The following is a 26336-nucleotide window of genomic DNA, read 5'->3' as shown; positions in this document are numbered from 1 at the left end:
GAGGCGTGATTTTTGATTCTCCAGGGCACCTTCAATAATCAAATTCAGCACCTTCCTCAATATAGTCATTACACTGAGGTGCCTGGACTTGTTGATCACTCTGCCACCCCCCGATTCTCTGGGGCCCATCAATGTGTCCACCCCTACCCCTTGCTTGTCCTCTTAAGTTTCCTCCTCTTCCCCGATAGCCTCTAATAGAGGGTAATCTTTTTCCCCTTGCTCTCCCAGCCTCCGGACAGTTCCGCTGGTAGTGTCCAGGATTTTGGCAGTACCAGCATACTGCATGTTCCCCTCTATACATTGTACCTAGCTGTCTTTCCCAACCATTTCTTACTTGGGGTCCCGGATTTATCACTGGCCCCATGACCTGTGGGACTATCTGTTGGGCCGCTAATTTAACCCCTATATGTTCTATGGCTCTCACCAATTTATCGGTTGTTTTGTCCACCTCCTTCTGGGACGCACTTTCTGACTTAGCATGCTCTGATTGACGATGTCGTTTGATTGCATGTGTCAGGTGTCTTTTCCACAAATCCTCTGACATTGTCTCTAATCCCACAATGTCCCTTAATTTTGCTTGAACCGTAGCAGGTAGTCCGTTTATTATCCCATTATGAAAGTGAGCCCTTCCTAAGGGGCTGTGGTCGGGTCTTTCTCCAGTCCCTGTTTCCCATAAGTCCCATGCTCGAGTGAAATACTCGTGTGCTGTCTCTCCTTCCTTTAGTTGAAGGGTTACCAAGGCATCCAAACTATAGGGTGTAGGAAATGTTTCTCTAAGTGCTTCCCAAAATTTATTCCGAAGTGGGTTAAATTCTATTTCATCCCCCAATTTACTGCTTCTTACAATTTTCTCTATTTGCTTCAGGGCCCCTTCTGCCTTTAATTTTATCATGATAGTTCTGACATCTGCGAGTGCTAATTGTTCTTGGCAGGTTTCTCGCTCAAAACAAGAAATCCATGGACTAGCCCCATTACTCAACGGAGGTAGTTTTTTCATTGAACTCTCTAAGTCCATTCGTGACCACTTGTACCTTTCACTTTGTTCGTTTTAGATTGGTCACAGTGTTTGAGCTACCGAAAGAAAATAGAGACACACACCGAGAGCAGTTCAGTCTACACAAATGTTTATTACAAATATAAAGCAGGTTTCAAACTACAATATGCAAGCCTGCCTAATCATACTTAACAACGCCTGGACTGGTCCCAACTGCCGAAGCGAGGCAATGACGGCACACTTGTAGTAGGCTGCCGGGGCGCCGGTAGCAGCTCCTTCACCTCCCCCGACCGGGACGTTGCTCGGACTCTAGCTGTTCTTCCTTCTTGACAAGGGATGTTCCCATCCCTCGGAGAGTCTAAACTTCAGCAGCAGGACCACAGACTTTTATACCCCAAAAACAATTAATCATGCACCCACTCCCTCTAACATTTGTCAGTCAAAATCAAAGCTGAGCATACTATTCTACAATTTAAAAAGATTAATTATTATGGAGCAGGATGCTATGATATCCTGGTTTATCTCGTAGATACAAAGACTTATTGAAACTTCTAAGGCTTTAGCAATACCGTGCCATCCTGCATTTAGGGAAGAACAATTAATCATGCACCCACTCCCTCTAACATTTGTCAGTCAAAATCAAAGCTGAGCATACTATTCTACAATTTAAAAAGATTGATTATTATGGAACCAGGATGCTATGATTTCCTGGTTTATCTCGTAGATACAAGGACTCATTAAAACTTCTTGAGCAAGACAGGTTGTGACCAATACGTCAATTTCAGAGTGTCGTATTTGACAACTGCTTTCCCTGGGCCTCACGGTGGAATTCCATTTCAAAGTGTATCTTCAGATAAATCCCCATGGCTGAGTTTAATTACATCTGCTAATTCTGAAAGTAAGGTGACCTGAGTGTGGCCCCAGTGTTGTTAGTTTCACATAAGCAAGGAAGCATCTGAGCACATGGTTTTAACCCTTCATTACATTCCACCCCTTGGTCACAATCTGTCATTTGCGAGGCCCAACCAGTATTCGAGTACAAAGGGAGCGAAAAAGAGAAATTAAAACAACAACAATTACAAAGATAAGCAATGATGCGAGCAACCAGCGGAGGATAGTGTGGCCCACTCCCCCAAATGTAGCAGTCAGCCATGAGAAAGGATTCCACCCGAAGCTCATACTGTCCATATGGGCCACAGTACCCAGACGTTGAAGCTCACGAACAGATTTGGAAACATGCTGAACAATATTAGAAACATTACTGGATACATAAGGGACATATGAGCAACATTCAGAGCCAACAACGGCGCATGTGCCACCTTGTTTTGCTAAAAGGAAATCCAGGGCCATACGGTTCTGTAAGGCCACCGTCCTAACTGCAGAAAGCTCGTGATTAAGGTCATCCAGGCCCCGGTTGACAGATGAAAGGGCAAAGGATGTCTCATTGGCAATAGAGCTCATTAGATTATATAATTTATGAACCTCTCGGGAAAGGCGAACAACGCCGTAACCTGGGATCAGGGTGCCAAAGAAAAGTTCGGCACCTGAAAGGGCACGCCTATGCCGCAGGACAGAGGACACACGCATAAGGGAGGGATGGTTCTGTAAACGGGAAATATGATGCATGTAGGGCACAGCATATGCCAGGTAGCAGCAACCACCCCAGGTAAGGGGTAACCATGCGTAGGCGCGGGACCCACACACCCAATATGTTCCATTCATTGGGTGCTTGGAAATAAAAGAGGAATATGCTGGACAATCGCTGTATCCCAAAGCATCAGCAGACCTGTTAGGGAACTTACAGAAGCAGACAGAACCCTTCACATGTTGAGAAACGGTAAAATGGGGGGGTACCATATTATAAGGAGGGGTCGGAATATGCCATCCTTGAAAAATACCCAGAATGTCACGCATATTAAAAAACTGGGCCTCCTCAGGCGCAGTCTCAGTTTTATCAATTTCAACCCTGCCTGTGGAGGGATCAAAATATTTCCATGCAGCAACCTCCTTCCGGGTGAAAGGGATGGGGATCATGGGAATACCTGAACCGGAATGCAAAGGGCCTATGGTACAAACCCAACAATCAGAAACATTCAATCGGTGAGCGTACGCATAGGAAACATGAAGAAAGGAATTGTCGGACAAATTTGGAGGAATGTTTGATGATGAAGGCCACCAATCCTTCACGGACCCGGAATCTGCCCACCATTTAGTTACAGACGGTGCAGAGGCATTACACGATGCAAAGTGGATACATGCACGATCATCACAGAAGTAGGGGGCGACTCCATCAGTCGGTCCATCCACAAACAAAACAAAGGAACCGTGATCGGCAATAACATATTTATACAAGCTGCACTTGAGGCGGGTGACCGAGGACTTCTTTGGTGTAACGCATTGGGCCGTGTCCCCCACAGGCAATTCCTTGGGAACGTCTTCCACATTGCAAATCCAATTACTGGCACCAAAGCAGCTGTTAAGCCAGATCAACAAGAACACAGGACAGAGAACCTGGAACAAAGAATTCTGACACAAGTCACTCACGACGCCGTAAGCGTTCAGTATTTAAACGCATCAAGTCATCCTGTCCCGCAATAGCAACCCACCGAGTGTTACCCTGGGCCGGTGTCACTATTTCCCCTTTTACGGGAGGGCCACTAACTGGTGGTGCCACCCATACTTTTTGTCCGACGTTCTCTGGTTCGGGGATGGGGGAAGGAGGCACTGACCGTTCCTCTGGAATAGGCTGTAGTTCAGAAGCGTGAAGAAGCCGGTGGAAAGGTGTACCTCCCTTTAAAGGGCGATGATTCAAATTGTCGACTGCCTGCTGCAGCACATGGTACCATCCCTTCAGAGTTCCCTGTGGTGTTAACAAACGAATTTGTTCCTTCAATAAGCCGTTCATCCGTTCAACTAAACCTGCAGCCTGTGGGTAATAAGGAATATGATGAACCCATAGGATACCGTTGTCATTTGCCCAATCACAGATTGTCTTCCCGGAGAAGTGGGAACCATTATCAGACTGAATTTCCTCTGGTACATCATAACGAAAAAGTAGATGGTTTAGTCCTTGAATAGTGCTAGCTTGGTCAGCTGTCTTGGTGGGAAAAGTAAAGACCAAGCCCGAAAAGGTGTCAACCATTACCAGGACGTAACGCTTACCCATACATTCTGGCAGGGGACCGATATAGTCAATTTGCCAGACTGCAGCAGAGCGAGCTCCCCTACTTATTCGGCCATGCGGACCAGGCGGAACGGTGCGGGACTTTGCTAGCTGGCAGGCTGGGCATGTATGTACGACCTCGCGGACATCATCCTGATGGACGGGTAAGGCATGGGTACGGGCCCACATAGCTGATCCCTTCTCCCCCAGGTGGCCACTCTGTTCATGCGCCCATCGAGCCAGGGGAACAGTATCGGTGCGACTGATCGTGGCAAGCTGATCTGCCACCGCATTATGTTGGGCCATGTTTGTCATTGCAGTAGTATGGGCGTCAACGTGGTATACAGTTATCTCCCGATGGTGGGAGGCATCCCACAACAGCTGCCACAGTTGTTTGCCCCATACAGGACGGTCATGTATCAGCCAGTCATTCTGCTGCCAATCAGACATCCATACCACAAGTCCATTGGCCACAGCCCAGGAATCGGTATACAGGCGGAGAGGGTGATCATGGGGGTCTAGTGGTAGGGTGACCGCCTTCAACTCGGCATACTGGCTAGAGCCACCATCCCCTTCCTCCGATAAGTGAGTTCCTGACTTGGGGTGGTATGCTACTGCCTTCCACTTCTGCTTTCCTTGCACCCACCGGCTGCTACCATCAGTAAACCAGGCATCCTCTTGTTCAGCTGGAGTGAGTGAATCATATGGTTTACCCCATTGAACTGGTGAAGGGGGTAAAGGAGGGGGCAGGGCGGGTTCAATGTCCTCACGAAGAGACGGAAGTTCAGCCACCTGTTCGTGTATGTGGCTCACCCCTTCAGGCCCACTGGTGGCGCGACTCTGAATGTACCATTTCCATTTAACAATAGAAGACTGCTGAGCCCGTCCAATCTTTAAATTAGCATCATTAGCCAGGACCCAGTTCATTATGGGGAGCACAGGTCGCAACTGAATACCTGCATCGCCCGTCATTCTTTCCGTCTCCAGCAGGGCCCAGTAACAGGCTAGTAGCTGTTGTTCAAAAGCAGAATAACGAGTGGCAGCCTCGGGCATAGTTCGTGACCAGAATCCCAGCGGGACTCGGCGACCCTCTTGTTTCTGCCAGAGGCTCCAGGATGCCACCCGATCAGTGACGGAGACCTGTAACTCAGAGGGGGTATTTGGGATGCGGGGGGAGATGGGCAGGGCCTGAAGAATAGCCTGCTTGGCGGACTGGAATGCCCTCTCCTGATCGTCACCCCATACAAAGTCTGTTTTCTTTCGGGTAACCTTATACAGGGGGCGTAAAAGCAATACCAAGTGTGGAATATGACGTCGCCAGTATCCCAATAACCCCAGGAAACGCTGGGTCTCCTTTTTATTCGCAGGCCTGGCTAGGACTGCGATCTTATTGCGAACCTTATCAGGAACCACCTGTTCTCCAGCATGCCACTGAATACCAAGGAAAATAACCATCTGGGACGGGCCCTGTATCTTGGTAGGGTTAATGGCCCACCCCCTCTGCATCAGGGCACCTTGGACATTCTCCATACCTTCTCGTACCATCTCTTCTGAGGCGCCTTGGATCATCACATCATCAATATAGTGGTGGATCGAGAGGGAGGGCGGCACTGGTACTGCCTCCAAATCACGAGCAATTAGGCCGTGGCAAATAGTGGGAGAGTGTACGTAGCCCTGAGGGAGGCGGGTGAAGGTATACTGGCGCCCCTTCCAGGTAAAGGCGAACTGATCCTGTGAGACTTCGTCTATAAGAAAACTGAAGAAGGCGTTAGCGAGATCAATGACAGCATACCATGTTCCTGAGTTCCCAGTAGCAATGTTTTCAATAAGGGTAACAATGTCCGGAACTGCCGAAGCAAGTGGTGGGGCATGTTTATTTAAAAAACGATAATCAACCGTCATTCTCCAGGAGCCGTCCGGCTTCTGGACAGGCCAAACAGGGCTATTGAAGGGCGACGTTGCAGGCCTCACTACCCCTTCTTCTTTCAAAGCATCAATGGTGGCGGTAATCTCCTCCTGCCCTCCAGGGAGGCGATATTGCGGAATGCATACAGGTTTTGAGGGGGGTGGCACCACCACGGGATCCCACTTGGCCTGACCCACCACTAATCTTTTTGTAATAGTCCGAATTCCGAATGCAAACCCCCCTTGGCTAGTATTAAGGGCTGTACCGGCCAACATATTAATACCCAGAATACACTCGTCAGTGGCAGCTACCAACGCATGTAACCATATGGGGGAAGGGCCATCACCCACCGTGGCACGGACTTTTATTTCCTTTGCCAGGGTGATTGCCCCTCCCATTCCTTCTATTCGAAATGTGGGTCCGTTCCAGAGGTCGGGGTTACCAGGAATCACCGAGTGCTCTGCACCGGTGTCAACCAAAGCCAAGTATTGGCGATCATTACCCCCACCCCAGTGAATTGTTAATGGTATGTAGGGCCGCGGATCCCCGTGTGTGCGCCGTGTCTCGATGGAATAGACACGGGAATCCTGCCCACACCTTCAGGCTTCAGAAGGGTTCGGGGGTTTCCAGGACCACATGCTATTGTTATCCTTAAGAGCCTGTTTAACCCATTGTTGTACCTCATCACGGGTAACTGGGGCAGGAGAAGCCGACTCGATAGAAGCAGCAGTGGGAGCAGAAGGCACAGCTGGGCCGGGAGGACCCAGCATCTGGGGATGATGTTCCCCTGCCTTCCTCTTATAAAGGGCATACAAGACTGCAGTAGGTTTCCCATCAATATCACTTTTAGGTACGCCTAACTTTAACAAAGTTAGAAAAAGCTCTTTTCTGGTCAGTCCATTATTAACAGCAGCCCCTCTCCTTTCATCCTGTCTGTCTGCTTTAACCTGGGTTGTACGTGAGTGGATTTTACCTCCCAACTCCAGTTCTTGGAGTCCAGATAGGGCGTGCACCGCCTCAGATACGAGGTGCCCAATTAGTGGACTAGTTACAGACAGGACCAATCCCCGTATAGTAGGTTGGGCTGAACGAACCAATCGGGTATGCATTCCAGCTGTGAATAATTCTTCATCAGGGCTCCCCCCATGCATCCACAGCCTCAGGCGCCCCGCATACAAAGCAGAGGCCACGGCCTTTTGGCGAATCACTGCTATACCCTCCTCTGGTGTGCCCCAATGGTTCTGCAAATGCAGATGCCAATCTACTGGTGACGGATACACCCGTAACAGGGCTTCTCCTAGAGTAGCAAGTAAATAGTCTACATCTCTCCTTCTGCCACGTAATTCGGCAGTGACTCGAATATCAGTAGTTAATGATCCTAACCCCAACAATTCCTCAGGGGTCAGATATATGCTACTTCCCCCTTGCTCCCAAACCCGCAGAAGCCAGGCCGCCAAAGTTTCTCCTGTCTTTTGCCTAAAACGATCTCCAATGGCGGCCAGCTCTTTTATAGTAAAGTCACGTATTGTTGTTGACTGCTCCCGACCCCTGTTACCACTCTGGCACATGGGAGGCTGCTGAGACCATCCCGTTGAGGGGGGAGCCCACCTAGCATAAGCAGGGGTTTGGGAGCCTTCCCCTGGGTCCGCTTGGGAGATCGGAGCACCGGTCCCTTCAGTTTCTACACTTACATCATCCCCCCTCTCGCCTTCATCTGCTTGGACAGTCCGCTGCCTTACGGGGCGGGCTTGAACAGCGGAGGGAGAGGGGAGTATGCCAGGCACATGCCGGGGGGTATCTGCATTATTACCATTATCATCATACCAGATATTCCCGTCCCAATCATCAATTACATCAGGATCATTGCCATTCCTTATCATGGCACGAATACGGTGTGGATCAGGTTCTACCCCTTGCTTTTCCTTATTCGCACAGAGCTGTTGCCGGAGTTTAATATTACGGCAAATTGTTTGAACATGCTTATCCTCCCATTCTTTGGCTCGATCCTGACTGGTGCTAACAATTTCGCTCATCATCGAGCAGCGCTGTCGCAGAGTCTCTACTTCCTCCTCTAGTTGTTTTCTCTTATGTTCAGACTTTACCTGCTGCTGAACTAATTCAACTTCACGCTGAACGGAGTGGCGTAAGGCTGTGGCCAGCAGCCAAAAACCGTCTGTCAGCGTCCCCCGTTTTTTTGGAAATTTACTTTCTCGGAGGAGAGTGGCAACCCGCTCTCCCAGAGGCACACTTAAGGGTTCTAACCTTTCATCCCAACTGATGGGTGGTCCCAACAAAGACAGGGTATTAGCCAGCATGCCAAACCCATCATCTTTGGAAGTCCATCCCGGAATCAAAAACTGCTCAGGGCTCACCTCTTTCTTTCGGCGAAACATCTTGAGACCAACCCTGCTCGCAGCGCCAATTGTCTTGGGTAAACTTGTACCTTTCACTTTGTTCGTTTTAGATTGGTCACAGTGTTTGAGCTACCGAAAGAAAATAGAGACACACACTGAGAGCAGTTCAGTCTACACAAATGTTTATTACAAATATAAAGCAGGTTTCAAACTACAATATGCAAGCCTGCCTAATCATACTTAACAACGCCTGGACTGGTCCCAACTGCCGAAGCGAGGCAATGACGGCACACTTGTAGTAGGCTGCCGGGGCGCCGGTAGCAGCTCCTTCACCTCCCCCGACCGGGACGTTGCTCGGACTCTAGCTGTTCTTCCTTCTTGACAAGGGATGTTCCCATCCCTCGGAGAGTCTAAACTTCAGCAGCAGGACCACAGACTTTTATACCCCAAAAACAATTAATCATGCACCCACTCCCTCTAACATTTGTCAGTCAAAATCAAAGCTGAGCATACTATTCTACAATTTAAAAAGATTGATTATTATGGAACCAGGATGCTATGATTTCCTGGTTTATCTCGTAGATACAAGGACTCATTAAAACTTCTTGAGCAAGACAGGTTGTGACCAATACGTCAATTTCAGAGTGTCGTATTTGACAAATGCTTTCCCTGGGCCTCACGGTGGAATTCCATTTCAAAGTGTATCTTCAGATAAATCCCCATGGCTGAGTTTAATTACATCTGCTAATTCTGAAAGTAAGGTGACCTGAGTGTGGCCCCAGTGTTGTTAGTTTCACATAAGCAAGGAAGCATCTGAGCACATGGTTTTAACCCTTCATTACAGTCCATTCGTGACCAGGGTACATATTTTTGAGTTCCCCGTCCCGTGATCAGTAATGGGCATTGATATCTCAATTTTGGGGATTTCTGCTCCTTCTTTACTCTTGGCATGCATTTATTTATCCCACCTTGTTCTGACTCTTCTTCGTCACTGTCACTGTCCCTATCAGCTTCCAATGTCTCAGGGTCAAAGGTATATTGGTCACGTTCATCTCTAAGATAATCTTTTCGGCCATAGTTTAGTTGTTTCACATCTTTCTCTTTTGTCCTAACTATGTCCAGGTAGGCATGTCTATTTTTCTCCCTCCCGAGTCTTTTCCTTCTACTTTCCTCCCATGGTGGATCGTATCTCGTTTCCTCATCTGTACTACACTTTTCGTCCTTTACTCCTATTACCATTCCTTCAGCTTTAATTTCTCCTGACAGTGTTGTAGTTATCTTTTCCACTTCCTTCAATACACCTACCATTAATTCTTTTTGATCCTCACTGATCTGCCCCAGCACATTAATATCTCTGTTTAATTTTTTAATGTTATCCTGAACCTTTTTCATGTTCCATTTCTGTATCTCTAACTCCTTTTCTATTTTCTTGGACTCCAGAGGGGTCTCTACATCTATTACTCCCCCTTCTATTTTTATTAAAGGGGCCTGTACCTCGTCTGATGTGTCCCTATTCCCGTGGTTCTTGTCACACCCCAGTGTCTCAATATATGAATATAAGGGACGTGACTCCAGTGTCCCATCTGGGGTGCCAGAGAGAGAGAGAGAGAGAGAGAGAGAGAGCACAGCGAGAGAAAGAGATAGAGAGGCAGATACACAGAGCACAAGAGATAGAGAGAGAAAATGCCTTGCACTGGCCCCACTGGGAGAAAAGTCTTCAGATTAACACTTTCGTTTCAAAGGTTTTAAAAGGTTCTCATCCTGTGATCACTGGTCTGGATCAGATTGGGTCTCCCACCACTGGGAACTATCACTCCTTCCTTCCCTCCCACCTCGAGTGAGCTACATGTCAGCCCACAATGTCTGCCCTGATCCCGCAATGGTGGGGGTGCGGGAAAGAGGGAGGGAGAGAGGATAAAACAGGATCCCATTTGATGCGGAGCTGGAATTGTGGGCACAAAATTAAAACCAAATTGTATTTCTCTGCCCTGCCCAACCTGGGGATTTCAGGGCAGCACCGCCACAGATTGGGATTGGGAGGGGGAGTGGGTGAGAGAGGAGGGGGGGGAGAAGAGAGAGAGAGGAGGGTGAAAGGAGGGAGGGAGAGAGCAAACCCGGACACTTCGTGGCTGTAAACTGGAAACAGGCACTTTTCCTTTCCCTTCTGTGTTTTGTTTCTTCCAGCTTATCTAAGCCTCTACGTTTTAAAATTTTTTTTTTCCTCACCTGTCAGGAACATCTCAGTGCCCCCGGGTAACCAACCCCTCTTCCTCCAGCGGTCTACACATTTTCGGAGCATTTTTTGTTTTTCCAATGCCGCATTACTGGTATTTCGCTCCTCTAATTCCTGATTAATTTCCTTAATAACTTGGTCAAAAGTCTTAGCAGGCAAGTGTACAGCCATAGCTGCGGGACCGCTTTCTAATGCCTGTTTTAATTTAGGTTTTTGTCCGTTTAGGGGATCTATGTCAACGAAAATTGCTTTTAAAAATGTCTCCTTGCAAGCTGGATGACTAATATCTTTTAAAGGAACAGTCTAAGTCTTGTCCTCCAATTGACTTCAGACTGTCCTGTATACTCTGATTGCTCGTTTTCCACTCTCTGTTTTCCCAAAGGGGTCTGAAAGTTAAATTACAACTAGAAAACCAAATATTTGGGCTATACTTTTGTCCTGTTTCCCTGTACCAATCTATGAATTTACGTAACTTTATCTCCTTGGTGATGTTGGGAATACCCTCATTTAACTTATCAAAAGTATTTCGAATAAACTGGGTGTCTCTTAGGAGTTTGTCAACTTTTTCATTAATATCTCCTACCTGATCCGGACACAGCTGTCGCAGCCTTCTGTCGTCGTTCTTGTTCACCAGGCAGGCGTCCCTGAGTACTTTTTTTGTTGTCTCAAGGTCTCTAGTGTCTGCTGTGGTATTCCACCACGGCGAATTGGGGAAATAAATTCTTAACTTCTCAAGTGTACAGACATTATCATACCTACCGGACATTTATAAGTCAGTCTCTCAGATACAATTGAGGCCAATAAGCCTGAACCTTTGTTTTCTTTCAAAGCCCAACCTTCACGTGGGAGATTTCTCCTCTTAATAACCAGTTTAGGGCAGAAAACTCAGGTCCTCAATTGTTTATAGACCACCTTCTCACTCTATTGGACTTTGCAACGACACAATAAAGACTTTTAAACTCTAGTAGTTTCTTGCGAAGCACTTAATAAATGTCATTCAAACACCTTAAGGACTTTTATCTTGTCTGTAATCACTTACGTGTTACAATCCTGGCATGCGACCTTCAATTGTGGTCGTCTAATTTGTCCGATCTCCAGTTCTTACTGACAATCATAAAGATTTTTAAAAAAAAAGAGAATTTTGTTAAAACAGGCTTCTCTGGACCTTTTTATCAGCCGGCTGAGATGATTGTCAGAAAAAACAGAAACCGTCGTCCAGTGTTCACTCACCCATCACGTCGGGGTCACCAAATTGTTAGGTCTGCTTTGTTCATGAATGAGTGAGACAAACACCAGGCTGAGTCGAAATCAGGGTTCTTTGTTCTTTATTACCGGATTGTAACACTTGCGACCAACCAGGTTAGTCGGAGAATGCATTCTGCCGTTATCAGCAAAATGGTGATTTTTTATACCCTTGGATACATGCTTAGAACATCATCATATCATTACTTGTCCAATGACTAAAACTGTTGCTATCCTTTCCCTGCTAGCTTCCTGCCTCTCAATCCATCAATGTCTCTCTTATCTTGTAAGTACAAGGATGCATTTACATCTTGTTACAGCCCTGTACATTCCCATCTCATGATGTTTTACCTAACAGGAGTACAAGGACACCTCCCCTTCTTGTTACTGCCCTGTACAGGGTAACTCCCTACACATTCCCATCTCATGATGTTTTACCTTACACATCCCTGGAACTAACCTTGTAAATCTGCGCTGCACACCCTCTATAGCTAGTATGTTCTTCCTCAAGTTTGGAGACCAGAACTGGACGCAATACTCCAGGTGGGGTCTCACCAGGGCCCTGTAAAGCTGCAGAAGGGCGTCTCTGTTCCTAGACTCCAATCCCCTCTTTATGAAAGCCAACATGCCATTTGCCTTCTTCACAGCTTTCTGAACCTGCATGCTAGCCTTCAGCAAGGTATAACAGCCCATTTCGACCACAAATCCATGCTGGCTAATTTGCACCCAATTAAACTACACCCCTAGTACTTTTCGAATGGTGGGAGGAAACCAGAGCCCCCGGGGAAAACCCGCTCAGACAGAGGGAGAGCGTACAACCTCCTTATAGACAGTGTGCGGTTCGAACCCCAGCACCAATCACTGGTGCTGAAAAGTGTTGCGCTAACCGCTGCACCAACTGTGATGCCTTATATTGAAAAAAGATAGAAAAAAGATAATTGAAATAAAATTTAAAAAAGCCCCTCTCCCGTAAATGATTAAAACAAATGCAAAGACTGTCAGAAGTGGGACCAAAAAGAAAATATGTAGGTACTAGTATATGGTGCAATACACAAAAGTGCTGGGGATACCCGTGTCACACAGCATCCATAGCCTTTCGGAACTCAGCTCTTCTTCAGGTGTGCTTAAAATTAGGCAGACGCCTTAATAAAAATGGTCAGGCGGGGGAAGGTGCAAGAGGAGGAACACAGGTTAACAGGTAATAGGTGGGAGGGTAGAAACCAAGGTGATGGAGGAGAGGGCAGAGGGGTAAGAAAGTGAGCACTCTGTTAGGAGAAGAAAGGGAAGGGGCTAGGGAGGTAGAGAAATTAAGGCAGAGGGATGAGGAGCAGAGAAAGACTGGGAATGGTTTAACAGAAATTGGAGAAGTTGATTATTGATGCTGTCTGGTTTGTTACGGAGTCCAAACCACCTCGAAATATTCTTGTCACAGGTTGGGGAATGACGAGATGGAATATAACGTGTTTTTTTGCATCTGTGGTGAAACACTATTGTTACTGGTTATAATAGTATGATTAGAGATAAATATGTCTTTAAAAGAGATAGATTGTGGGGGGTTTAGTGTAGGCCACTTCCCAGACAGAGTAACACTTCACAAAAGACATCTCATTTAAAATGCAAGAGTTTTTCTGAAGCCAGACTTAAAGCTCCGGTAGCTTTGCAGAAGCAATGAAGAATACTGATCTATTGTGTGTGGGCAATACAGTCTAGGCTCAGAGATACTGATAAGATATTTCAAAGATTGGGTTTGGAGCCTTGTGAGAAGTTTTTGGTTTTTTACAAGCAGAGAGAGGAAAAAACCAACACGATTCTTCTCTGAGGAGAGAGAGAGGGAGAGAGTGAGAGAGGGAGAGAGTGAGAGAGAGAGAGAGTGAGAGAGAGAGAGAGAGAGAGAGGTCAGTACTACAGTAGCAGTTGAGGCTGCACAATGGCAAGCTGGCAGGCTTGTTGAAAGATCCCATTTTGAAGATAGGTTGTGAGTTCTGAGTTCAACCTGTTCAAAATCCTTGTAGCCCTTACAAGAGGAAATGGCTAGCTAGAGTGTTTTTCCTGAAATAAGGGAAACAAGAGGAACTCTGTGGTGACCTGGAAGGAGAGGTTATCATTTAGAGAACCCATGATGTGGCAAGTTTCTTCGGCTAGACGCTAAAGTGACTGATTGGAGGAAATCAGTTTGTGTGTGTCCAACGGACAAAAAATATTTATCTGAAACCAACAAGAACTTTCCTGAGCAGTAACCATTTAACTTTAAGCACCAGAGCCTGGTGAAGATTCACAAATGTTAAATTCTGTGCAGAGTCTAAGAATTGTCTAATACTGGTGAACTGGGAGAAGTGAATGATTGGACTGTGAGACAAAGAACTTTCTTGAACATATACACATTACATACACATGTGCTTAGAATTAGAAGGGAGTTAAGTTAAATTAAATTCATAGTAATAAGTTAAAGTTTGATCTTGTTATTAAGTTTAAAGAAAATTAAAAGCAACTTTCATTTAAGTCTTCGTGAATTTCTATTGCTGGTGGGTTTTGGAGTCCTCTGGGCCTGTAACACTATGAATTGTTGTGATATGAGATTTATCTCCTAAAAATGCCTGAATGATGCTAGACATGACTGCATCATGGGCCTTAGTCCAACCTTCCCACTCCATCCCCCCCAAACCCTGCACACCTGCTCCACTGCAGAAACTGTCATGAAAATTTCGTCCTTGGGGCAATCGGACATTGGTCACACTAGGTACATTCCCAATCTTTCTGGCTGGGAAACTGTATGTCTTTGTACAGTTTGGCCACGGGGAAATTAAGCCACTAAACTGTTTCAATTGTTGATCCATGTCCTCGTGGTAGTGGAAGGTATGTTTCCACCATCAATCGTTGCCAAGCACATATTTAGCTGGAACTGATCCAATCCAAGGATCAGCTTCCGTAAATTTGGCTGATATTAGACATTTCTGCTCCAACAAAAATGGAAACTTTCAGTGGGGGTCCCACATGTATACTTTTTCACAATGGCTAGATATGAATTTCTCTTGAGTTTCCTATTTATTCCAAACGTACTGCAGAGGAGTAAAAGAGAAGGGGTCAATCCAGGCAACAGCATTGGTAACTCAGCAATAACACCACTTGAGCGCATGTCAGCTCCTCTACTTCCTCAAGAGTTGCTCAGACTTGGTATGACACCAGAAACCCTGGCAAATTTTCTACAGATGTGCGGTGACCAGCTCCATTACGTTCTGGTACTCCTGAGTGAAAAGCACTGCAAAAGACAGTGGACTTATCCCAGGACATCACAGGCAAAACCCTCCCCACCATCGGAGAGCAGAATAATCATCAAGGATCCACACCACCCACCACATACTCTGTTCTTGCTGCTACCATCAGGAAAGAGCCACAAGGCTCGCACCACCAGGTTCAGGAACATCTGCTGCCCCTTCCACCTTCAGACCCCTCAACAACAAACTCGTTCAGGGACTCATTTAAAAACTTGTACACGTTATTGATTTTTTTTCCCCTCTCTGTATTGTACAGTCAGTTTACTTACATTTCTATTTTTGTTTACCTATGTGTGTTGAGTACAGTTTTTAAAAAAAAATGTTAATTCCACCTTGCCTGAAGGAAAAAGAATCTCAGGGTTGTATGTGATGGCATGTATGTAATCTGAAAATAAATCTGAACTTTGCACTCCAAGATATACATAGAGCAGGAGCTCAAACTTACCGATCTTCACAATTCCCATTTCAATTATTTTTGCTTATTATTGATAATACCGCAGGTGCCGATTTTGATGATTCTGATCTACAATATGTCATAGACAATGGTTATAAACCAGACAAGACCAACTCCAAAGGTAATCCTGTATTGCTGACTTTATTTTGTACATTTATGGGTAGAATTGGAGTGCTGTTTGCCCACACAGTTCTGGGTGTACATAAAACACAGAAGGGTAGATTGTTTTATCTCTATCAGTTACACATTTATAGGTTTGCTGCTCTCCTGTCATTACTATTGTTGATGTATACACAGAGCATTATGCCGTGCTTTTAACAGAGTTCTGTATTGATCCAAACATTTATAGAGGTATTAAATGGTCTATTCGAAATCCTCTCCAGTTCAGGACCCTCCAGCGGCGACCGACCTCATCACTGACCTTCTGATGTCTCTAATAGGTGGCACATCAGAGCAGTTTAAGAAGATATGCTTCAGTATATTGGGTAAGGTTGTGTGCCCTGCTCATGGGGATCAACTGGGTAGTTGCAGAGTGTATCTGTGTCTATGTGCATGTGTTATGTGTACTTATTTTGATGCTTGTGTGTGTGTGTGTGTGCGTGTGCGTGTGTGTGCGTGTGTGTGCGTGTGTGTGTGTGCGTGCACGTGCGCAATGTATGTTAGCATGCATGTGTTCATGTGTATGTGCATGTCTGTGTTGTGCATGCATGTGAGCATGTTATCTCTACGTGTAATGTGTGCGTTTTACATTTTATATTAATCTTCGTCCGCGAAGCCAAGCCAAAGAAGACATGTTTTACATTTTATATTAATCTTCGTCCGCGAAGCCAAGCCAAAGAAGACATGTTTTACATTTTATATTAATCTTCGTCCGCGAAGCCAAGCCAAAGAAGACATGTTTTACATTTTATATTAATCTTCGTCCGCGAAGCCAAGCCAAAGAAGACATGTTTTACATTTTATATTAATCTTCGTCCGCGAAGCCAAGCCAAAGAAGACATGTTTTACATTTTATATTAATCTTCGTCCGCGAAGCCAAGCCAAAGAAGACATGTGCATATATGTGCATACATATGTGTGTGTGCGCGCGTGTCTGTCCCTGTTCCTGATCTCTGTGCCTGTCCATTGCAACGTGGATGTGCGGCGTTAATTGGTCCTGATGCTGCTACATCTGATCTCCCAGGGGTCTCAGCAATGAGGCTGTGGTGGAGCACCAACACCTTGAGCTGAGGGGCTGCAATGCACTCGAAACCCCCCCCCCCCCGCCCTCACCCTTATTCCAGGGAGGATGAACATATGTGGCTGGAACCCCGTCCTTTGAAAGAAAAATTATCCCTCACAAAGGTCTGCAGGGAAGAAGGCATCACTTGGCCAATCAGGCCTGGACTTATAGGGACTGTTCGTGTACTGTAGAATTGAACCCGCTGTCAGTCAGCTTGCAACTAGCTAGAGGGATTGTATGTTTTGCTGCCCTTAAGTGAGAAATAAGTGGTGCAGGACACCCATATTTATTTTTTATTGTGTATCGAATGGAAGTCCATCCATTAACTTACATTTATGTTTTGATATTTTCTCATATATTCTTTAATGCATAGCCAGAGGTCCTTTGGCCTATCAGACCAGTCACATTCCATTACTTAGTTCCCTGTAATTTATTCTCTTCCCTATGCCCATCAACTCCCCTCTCACACACCAATTATCCATCTACACCAGGAACAAGTTAACAGCAGCCAATTTATCTCCCAGCACATCCCAGGGATCTGGGAGAGAACTGGAACAATGGGAGTGGTGTGGTGATATGTAATTACACCACTAGGCCCTGGTGACCTTGTCTATAAAGCAGTCCAGAGCTACAGTCTAGCCTTCCAGGTTTGTCTTGCAGAGAGACAAGACCTCTTAGTGTACATAGTTTATTAAAGCTGTCTTATACTCGCTCTGGTGGCGTGGTTATGGTCAGTACAAGTGGGAACCCATAGTAGAAACACAAATTGCTGGAGAAGCTCAGCTGGTCAAAAACTGTCCTTTTACGCAGCAAAGGGCAGAGATGTTTTGGGCTGGGCCCTTCATCAGAGTCTGAGAAAATGCCAGCAAACGTCCGAACAAAAGGTTAGGGAGGGGGAGGTGGAAAGGCAGGAGATAATAGGTGGAGAAAGGAGGGAGGGGACAGCGGCAATGAGGGGGAGGGTGGGCGAAAGAATGAAAGGACAGGAAATGGGGGAGGGGGAAGAAAAGGGAAGCAGATTCAATAGAAAGCAGTGAAGTTAATGTTCATGCCATGAGGCTGGAGGGGGCCCAGCCAGAAAATAAGGTGTTGTTCCTCTAATCTGCAGGTGGTCAGGGTGGGACAGTACACAAGGCCATAGACAGACATGTGAGTGCAGGAGTGTGACTTGGAATTGAAATGGTTGGCCACTGGGAGGTGGCTGTAGTTGTGAACAGAGTGGATACGGAGGTGCTGAGCAAAGTGATCTCCCAGTCTGCGACCAGTCTCTCCGATGTAGTGAAGGCCACAAAGGGTGCACCGAATGTAATAAGTAAGTCCTCTGGATGTACAAGAGAAGTGTTGCTTAACATGAAAGGCCTGTTTGGGGCCCCGGACCGTGGTGAGGGAGGAGGTGTGGGCACAAGAGTTGCACCTCCTGCAGGCACAGGGGAAGGTGCCGGGGGTGGGTGGGGGGGGGATGCGATGCGATGGGTGGGGAGGGACGAGTGTGTGAGGGAATCGCAGAGGGAGCGGTCCCTGAGGAAGGCTGAGAGGGAAGGAGAGGGAAAAATGTGTCTGGCGAACCTGCAGTAAGTGCCGGAATTTCCGGCAGATGATGTGATGGATGCAGTGACTGGTGGGGTGGTAGGTGAGGATGACAGGAATTCTATCTTTGTTGCATGTAGGAGTGGGAATCCAGGTAGTTTCAGAGAAAAAAAAATGCAAATTCCACAGACACGAACCAGAGTTCAGGATCGAATGGGGATCACGAGAACTGCCAATTGAGCCACTCTGCTGCTCTTGTCAGACTGGCCTATTGCTTTTGGTCCTGCGCCAAGTTTTGAAAAATGTCCTTGTATTGAACGCTTGCCTACAACTTCTATCTTTAACAAGTTGTCCTTCGACTGGTGAGTGGAGATTAACGTCTCATAAGGGCCAAGTGGCGAGAAGTATTTTAAAAGAGGGAACAAAAGTCAGAAGGAGTAACAGAGGGAATTTGAGCTTAAAATGTTGGCAGCTTGACAGCACCATGGATGGTGGTGAAATTAATTAAATGGGAGATGATTTTCATGTTTCCAATAATGCATTTTTACCCTGGAGCCTGTGGGGAGCAATTTGGCTTCAGTCACTCATGGAAAGCAAGTAGTGGTTACTCCCAATACCCTGTGTCTAAAATTCATTTGGCAGCATGAAAACAGGCCCTTCAGCCCATCGTGTCCTTACTAGTCATCTTAATTGAATCGGACATTATCCTTATTGAATTCTCCACATGCTCCAATCAACCCTCTCTCGAATCCACCACTTGCCAACACACACTTGGAGTGATCAATTACCACATATTCTCATGTAAAAGCTGCCCCCCCCCCCTATTTTTGGCTGAAAATTCTGCATTTTTCCGTATATCTTGTGTAAAAGTCAACCCTAGTCTTTAACCTCGGCCCTGGCCACCCATAAGCAGGAGCTCCCCCATGCCTCTGTCGTGAACTCACATCTCTGACCGTCCGCCAACTCATCGGATTTCCTGATGCCTCAAAGCAGGGTCTCGCCTCGTCTTCATCAGAGCTCCTGATACCTCTCATGATGCAGATGGTTACCGCGCTCCCAAGCTCCCCTGTGGGCCCCGTGGTAGGATGTGCGTTTTAATCCACAGGCTCTTAATTCACTGTGTTTTTCTGCATGATTCGTTTTGGGATCATTTGGACTTTTGCCACTGATAGGGTATTTTGGATTCTAGTGTGAATTTCAGCCCCTCAAAAATATTATCCATGTAATAGTTGACCCCATAAATGTAACACTAAAAATTGGTCAACAGAATTTTTACACGGGGTGTAAAGAGTGTCCAAGGGAAACCCACACTATCACAGGGAAAATGTGCATGCGCCACACTGAGGGGTGTCAGATTTGAACCTGGGTCACTGGAGCCATGAAACAGCAGCTCCATTCTATGTGTCAGTGCTATTGGCAGCATGGCTGGCGCAACATTATTACAGTGCCAGTGACCCAGAGTTCGAATTTGGTGCTGTCTGAAAGGTGTTTGTATATTCTCCCAATGAATGCATGAGTTTCCCCCGGGTGCTCCGGTTTCCTCCCACCTTTCCAAAAACGTACGGTGGGGGGGGAATAGATAGACTAGATGCAAGTAGACTCTTCCCCCTGAGAGCAGGGGAGGTTGAAACAAGAGGACACAAGTTGAGGGTAAGGGGGCAAAATTTTAGGAGAAATATTAGAGGATGTTTCTTCACTCAGTGAGTGGTGTCTGAATGGAATAATCTTCCGGAGGAAATAGTTGAGGCAGAATCAATACTTTAACTTAAGAGGTGTCTGAATATATACATGGATAGGAGGGGGTGAGCGGGTTATGGGCGGAGAATAGGTGGGGGAGCTAGTGGAGCTACTCGAGTGAACCGACGTGGACTTGTAGGGCCGAGATGGCCTGTTTCCATGCCATAAATTGTTATATGGTATTGGGCAGCACGGGTTTAAATGGCCCGAGTCGACTTCTACCGTAAATGAAATTTTAAAAAAATATGAGATTGCATGACGGCCTGATTCTCCTCTGGTGTCAATAGAGATAATCTTTTTGAACATAAAGTGGAATGTTGCAGGCAAAGAGGAAATGTAAAATTACATTTGACTGAATGTCTATTGAGACACAGTCAAGAAAGTGTTTTGCTCATTAATCCGTTCTGTTTGTATTACTAGAAATGTTGAATGATCTGTACAATACTCAACAGGAACAATGAGAAGAAGCACATGGTACGTGGTGAAACTATAACAGCATTTCTCCAGGCACTGTACAATTGAAAGAAGAAATGACAAGGATATACATGAGCAGATGCTCAGGGAGTCCCTGAGGAACTGCGACGAAGATTGAGATCAGTGACCATTTTATCGAGCTGAACAAATGTTAGAGTTAGAGCAAGATTTCAGTACAGGTACTCCCCTGACTTGCATCCATCTGCACATACGACTGAATTTTAAAAAAACACAGATTATGTTGTAGTTAACAAACTGCAACAAGGAAACAGGCCAAAATGCGCGTACTTGCCTTGTTAGTCGGCGTCCCCGGGTCTAAAGGCCGGGTGCGGCCATCTAGATTCCTGTGTGCATGCTCGAGGTTTTGATTGGCACATGTACGGTGGGTTCGCTTATTAGAATTCGGTTGGCGCATGTGTGAGAATTAAGGGCGTGAATCCAATATCATTAGGGCACTTAAATCCCGCGCATGCACCAACTGCACTCCTATACACCAACCCATTGCACATGTGCCAACCAAAGACTCGTGCATGCACACGAGATAGTGCCGGAGGATTGGCGCATTGCGCATGTGGTTCCGTTATTTAAAAAGGGTTCAAGGAGGAAGCCTGGCAACTATCGGCCTGTAAGTTTGACGTCTGTGGTAGGTAAATTAATGGAGAAAATTCTTAGAGATAATACTTATAAACATCTGGATAGACAGGGTCTGATCAGGAGCACTCAACATGGATTTGTGGGAGGAAGGTCATGTTTGACCAATCTGATTGAATTTTTTGAAGAGGTGACTAGGAATGTGGATGTGGGTAGTGCAGTGGATGTTGTCTATATGGACTTCAGTAAGGCCTTCGATAAGGTACCACATGGAAGGTTAGTTAGGAAGGTGCAGTCTTTAGGTATACATTTTAAGATAGTCAAATGGATTGAACATTGGCTGAAAGGGAGAGGCCAGAGAGTGGTAGTGGATAATTGTCTGTCAGGTTGGAGGCCGGTGACCAGTGGTGTGCCTCAAGGATCTGTATTGGGCCCATTGTTGTTCGTTATATACATTAATGATCTAGATGATGGGGTGGTGAATTGGATTAGTAAATATGCAGACGATACTAAGATAGGTGGAATAGTGGATAATGAAGAAGGTTTTCAAGGATTGCAGAGGGATTTGGGCTGCTTAGAAAAGTGGGCTGAAAAATTGCAGATGGAATTTAATGCTGATAAGTGTGAGGTGCTTCATTTTGGTAAGAAGAATCAGAATAGGACATATGTGGTAAATGGGAGAGCATTGAGGAATACAGAAGAGCAGAAAGATTTAGGAGTGACGGTACATCGTTCCCTGAAGGTAGAAACTCACGTGAATAGGGTGGTGAAGAAGGCTTTTAGTATGCTGGCCTTTATCAATCATTGCATGGAATATAGGAGTTGGGAGGTGATGTTGAGACTGTATAAGACGTTGGTGTGGCCTAATTTGGAGTTCTGTGTGCAGTTCTGGTCGCCTAATTATAGGAAGGATATAAACAGAGTGGAGAGAGTGCAGAGAAGGTTTACCAGAATGTTACCTGGGTTTAAGCATCTAGAGTATAGGGAGAGATTGGACAGATTAGGTCTTTATTCTTTGGAGCGTAGAAGGTTGAGAGGGGATTTGATAGAAGTATTTAAGATTATGAAAGGGATAGACAGAGTGGATGTGGATAGACTATTTCCGTTAAGAGGAGGAAAGATTAAAACAAGAGGACATGAGTTAAGAATTAAGGGGCAGAGGTTTAGAGGTAACATGAGGGGGAACTTCTTTACTCAGAGAGTGGTAGCCGTGTGGAATGAGCTTCCGGGAGAAATAGTGGCGGCGGAGTCAATTGTATTATTTAAGAAAAGGTTGGACAGGTATATGGATGAGAAGAAGATGGAGGGTTATGGGCATTGTGCAGGGAGGTGGGACTAGAGAGGGGTGTTTGGTTCGGTGCGGACTAGAAGGGCCTAATGGCCTGTTTCCGTGCTGTAATTGTTATGTTATGTTATATGTTATGTTAAGATGACCACACCCAGCCTACAGATCCTGGGACGCCGACTAACAAGGTAGGCATGGAGCTGAATGTGGAAATATTTGTCAAGGTTGATCGGCAAATTCAGGAAGCTTTAAGTTATTATCGTCACATCTACGACGAGAAAAAGATTTGATTGAAAAGTTTGCTTTAAGGCTTTGGTATCCACGCAAATTTCCGAATTAAGTCCATTTCGGAATTCAACCTTTCCTTCAGTCCCAATTACGGACATCAGTGGGGGAATACCTGTACAAAGAAGTTCCAGAGAGGAGGTGTCGGGTACCGTGGGATTTCCCCAACTGCTCTAATTAGGTATCCTCGTGTTAACACAGAGCATTAAGGAAGCATGGCTGTTTGTTGTGGCAGTCAGATTTTAACTGAAACCTGAAACACATGCTGTTACACTCTGGGGCCATGGTTCTCTTTTGCTCACAGTCAACTTGCCAATCTTAAGGGAGCATGCAGAAGAAGCTGGTTATTAAATTCAGGAAACACATCCTTGTGGAGATGGTGAAGAGCTCAGAATCAGAATTTATTTTCATGAGCACGTCACAAAATTTATTGTTTTGCGGCAGTGTCACAATGCAAACATACATCAACCACATTTCAAAATCAGTAAAAATAGTGCAAGATAAAGAGAGTTTGGAAATGTCTATGGTTCATTGTTCATTCAGAAATTTTAAAAATTATATTTAGACACGCAGCACGGTAACAGGCCATTTCTGCCCGTAGTCCGTACCGCCCAATTTATACCCCATTACCCTACACCCCCGGTATGTTTCGAACAGTGGGAGGAAACCGGAGCCCCATGCAGACACGGGGAGAACGTACAAACAGCAGGCGATTCTAACTTTGCTGGCACCGTAAAGGCGTTGCGCTATGCTTCTTAGGATGCTGCCTCTTGTAGATGTCCAAGATGGAGAGAAGACTGATGCCCGTGATGTCGTTGGGCGAGTCACAAACCGTATGGAGTTTTTTTCTTGTCCCGAGAGTTGGCACCTCCATACCAGATAGTGCTGCAACCAGCCAGAATGGTACACCTGTAGAAGTTTATCACTAACAACCTAAACTGGCGCAGCTGTGCTGATATTACAATCTTGAAAGTGCACCGAAGTCTCTACTTTTTCAGGAACCAGAGAATTCTGCACATTCCTGAGGGCTCGCCAACTTTTGTAGATGTACGATAGAAACTATCCTGTCCAGGTGCATCACAGTTCGATGCGGGAACTGCTGTTTCCCAAACAGGAAGAAACTGCAGAGAGGCGAACGCAGCTCAGACCATAACGCCAACCAACCCCCACCCCTTCCTTTGACTCACTCCTGCTGCCTTGGAAAAGCAGGTGACACATCCTATCCCAGACACACTCTCCTCCACCAATACCAGCCCCCCCCCCCCAACTTCCAATCAGGCGGAAGATAAAAATGCTTGAAAATGTGAGCCTCCAGATTTTAGGAATAGTTCCTTCCTTGTTGTTCTCAGACACTTAAATGGGCCTTATCCTGGCAAAAGCGATGTTTTGTTTTTAACTGTACTTTCCTCTGTACCCTGCACTCTCTAAGCAGGGTAATTTCATTTACAGTAGAAGTCTTCTCTAAGCCCTGCACCTTTTTACATTGTGTAACACAGGGCCCAACACTTCCTTTATTTGTTGTTATTGCACAACATGACGTATGAGTTGACTTGCCTGGATAGCTCACAAAAGAAAGCTTTTTACTATATCTTGGTCTACATGACAAGAAACAATTCAAATGCAATTAACTTACTATGAGTGGAGTGAACACAAGGAGTGTGAGTGATTGAGTGGAGCACAGGAGAAACTGAACGGGAGCAGGGCATAAGGTGGTGATAGGGGGGAGTTGATGGGAAACACTTGCCTGAACTAGTTGAACTTCAACTCCAGCAGGCTGTCTACTTGGACATGGGGGAGCTGCTCTTTTTGTTTGAGTTTGAGAAATTGAGTGGTGGCAGGTTTGTGCCAAACCTGTGCAGCCACCCAGCTCCTTCACCAGGTGAATATGATCAGTGTTATGGGAGCAGAGGACCCCAAAACCCAGCAGCAATAGAAATTCACCAAGTTAAATGGTCACTTAAGCAAAGGTTGCTTTTAGTTATCTTTAAACGTGAAAAGAGGACCAAATTTTAACTTATTGCAATTAACTTAACCTAACTTAACCCCCTTCTAAATCGAAGTCCATGTGTATGTGTGTAAATTCAGAAAAGTTCTTTCATTCACAGTCCAATCTCACTTCTCACTCCTCCAAGTTAATAGGTATCAGGCAATTCTTAAACTGTGCACAGAATTTAACCTTTATGAATCTTCACCAGGCTTTGGTACTTAAAAAGTAAATGGTTACTGCTCAGGAAGGTTCTTGTCGGTTTTCAGAGAGAGATTTGTTGCTCGTTGGAGATCCACAACTGATTTCTTCCGATCAGCCACGTCAGTGTCTTGCCGAAGAAGCTTGCCCATCATGATTTTTCAGATGATAGCCTCTTTCCTCCAGGTCACCACAGAGTTCCTTTTTTGTTTCCCTTATTTCAAGTGAAACATTATATAGCCAGCCATCTCCTCATGTATGGACCACAAGGTTCACCAGGCTGAACTAAGAACTCATAACCCGTTTTCAAAATGGAGTTTTTCCACAAGCTGGCCAGCTTGTCATGTTCCAGTCCCAGCAACAGCTGCTGAACTGTAGAACTGAATTCTCTCTCTCTCTCTCTCTCTCTCTCTCTCTCTCTCTCTCGCTTTCTCGCTCTCTCTCAGAGAAAACCCACATGACCCACTTAGAACAGCAAACTGCACTTAGACTGTGGCACCGGACCCAATCTACTGAGTTTGTCATCTGTTGCTTTCCAAAACAATAAACCATTACTCCACAGCATGTCAAATCAACACCTACTTGTGAAGTCCTTGTAGGCCTCCTTCAAAGTTTTTGCAAAGGCAGCCAGTACCTGGACTGTCTGGCTTGAGCACAGCTCCGGCATTCTAAATGAGATCTGTTTTGACATGTTTGTATGTGACAGTACATTTTCCACAGCATACCTATGGAAGTTGGATCGAGTATTCGACAACATGTCCTCCCACTTCTTAGAAAGTAGTGGCATTGGTGTGTCTTCTTCACCATTGCCTCCATGTGCTGGCTCCAGGAGAATTCAAGTTCAAGCTTATTTATGATCTGATTGGGCAAGTACAACCTGACAAAACAGCGTTCTTCGGTCCTCGGTGTAAAACATGCAGACAACAACCAGACATAACACATATACAGACAAACAACACATATGCAGGATAATGTATCTATCTATCTATTATATATATCTATATACATTCTCACACAAATAAATAAATATTGTTTAATAAATAATAGCATCTCAGATGGTTAGTGTGAGGAACTCATTTAGTCATTCAGCATTTTCACTGCCTATGGGAAGAAGCTGTTTCTCAGCCTGGCTCTGTTCCTCCTCTATCTCTTTTCCAATGGGAGCAGCTGAAAGATGCTGCCTACAGAGTGGTAGGGGTCCTAAAAGATTTTATGCACCCTCTTCAATCAACTGTCCTGGAAGGGGAGGGGGGGGGGGTAGGGAGACTCCAGTGATCCTCTCAGCCACTCTTATGGTCCTGTGGATTGACATCCGATCCTACTTTCTGCACCAACCATTCCACACTGCAATGCAGCCGGCCAGGACGCACCCAATAGAGCTCCTGTAGAAGGTTGACAGGATGGCGGCCGGA

The 26336-nt window shown here is 45.7% G+C and overlaps 1 protein-coding gene across 4 annotated transcripts in view; it reads left to right on the top strand.

Moving 5' to 3' along the window:
* The window catches only part of LOC138739621 (CD99 antigen-like protein 2), an 87227-nt gene that overhangs the window by 57182 nt on the left and 3709 nt on the right, over nt 1-26336 (top strand). The window contains exons 8-10 of one of the 4 annotated variants that reach the window (XM_069892024.1): nt 15665-15739; nt 16059-16103; nt 20525-20578. The exons of 1 other annotated variant lie outside the window; for it this stretch is intronic. In XM_069892024.1, the coding sequence (XP_069748125.1) occupies nt 15665-15739; nt 16059-16103; nt 20525-20565 (161 nt within the window). In that variant the 3' untranslated portion in view covers nt 20566-20578. Of the gene's footprint in view, nt 1-15664; nt 15740-16001; nt 16104-20524; nt 20579-26336 lie in introns of all 4 variants that reach the window. 2 more of the 4 variants (XM_069892023.1, XM_069892025.1) reach the window with 2 other exon arrangements.

Source organism: Narcine bancroftii, chromosome 7, assembly GCF_036971445.1.
Source record: "Narcine bancroftii isolate sNarBan1 chromosome 7, sNarBan1.hap1, whole genome shotgun sequence".
In the NCBI taxonomy this organism is placed as follows: domain Eukaryota; kingdom Metazoa; phylum Chordata; class Chondrichthyes; order Torpediniformes; family Narcinidae; genus Narcine; species Narcine bancroftii.
The sequence above is the reverse complement of the archived record's forward strand: the minus strand, read 5'-3'. Positions and strand labels throughout refer to the sequence as shown.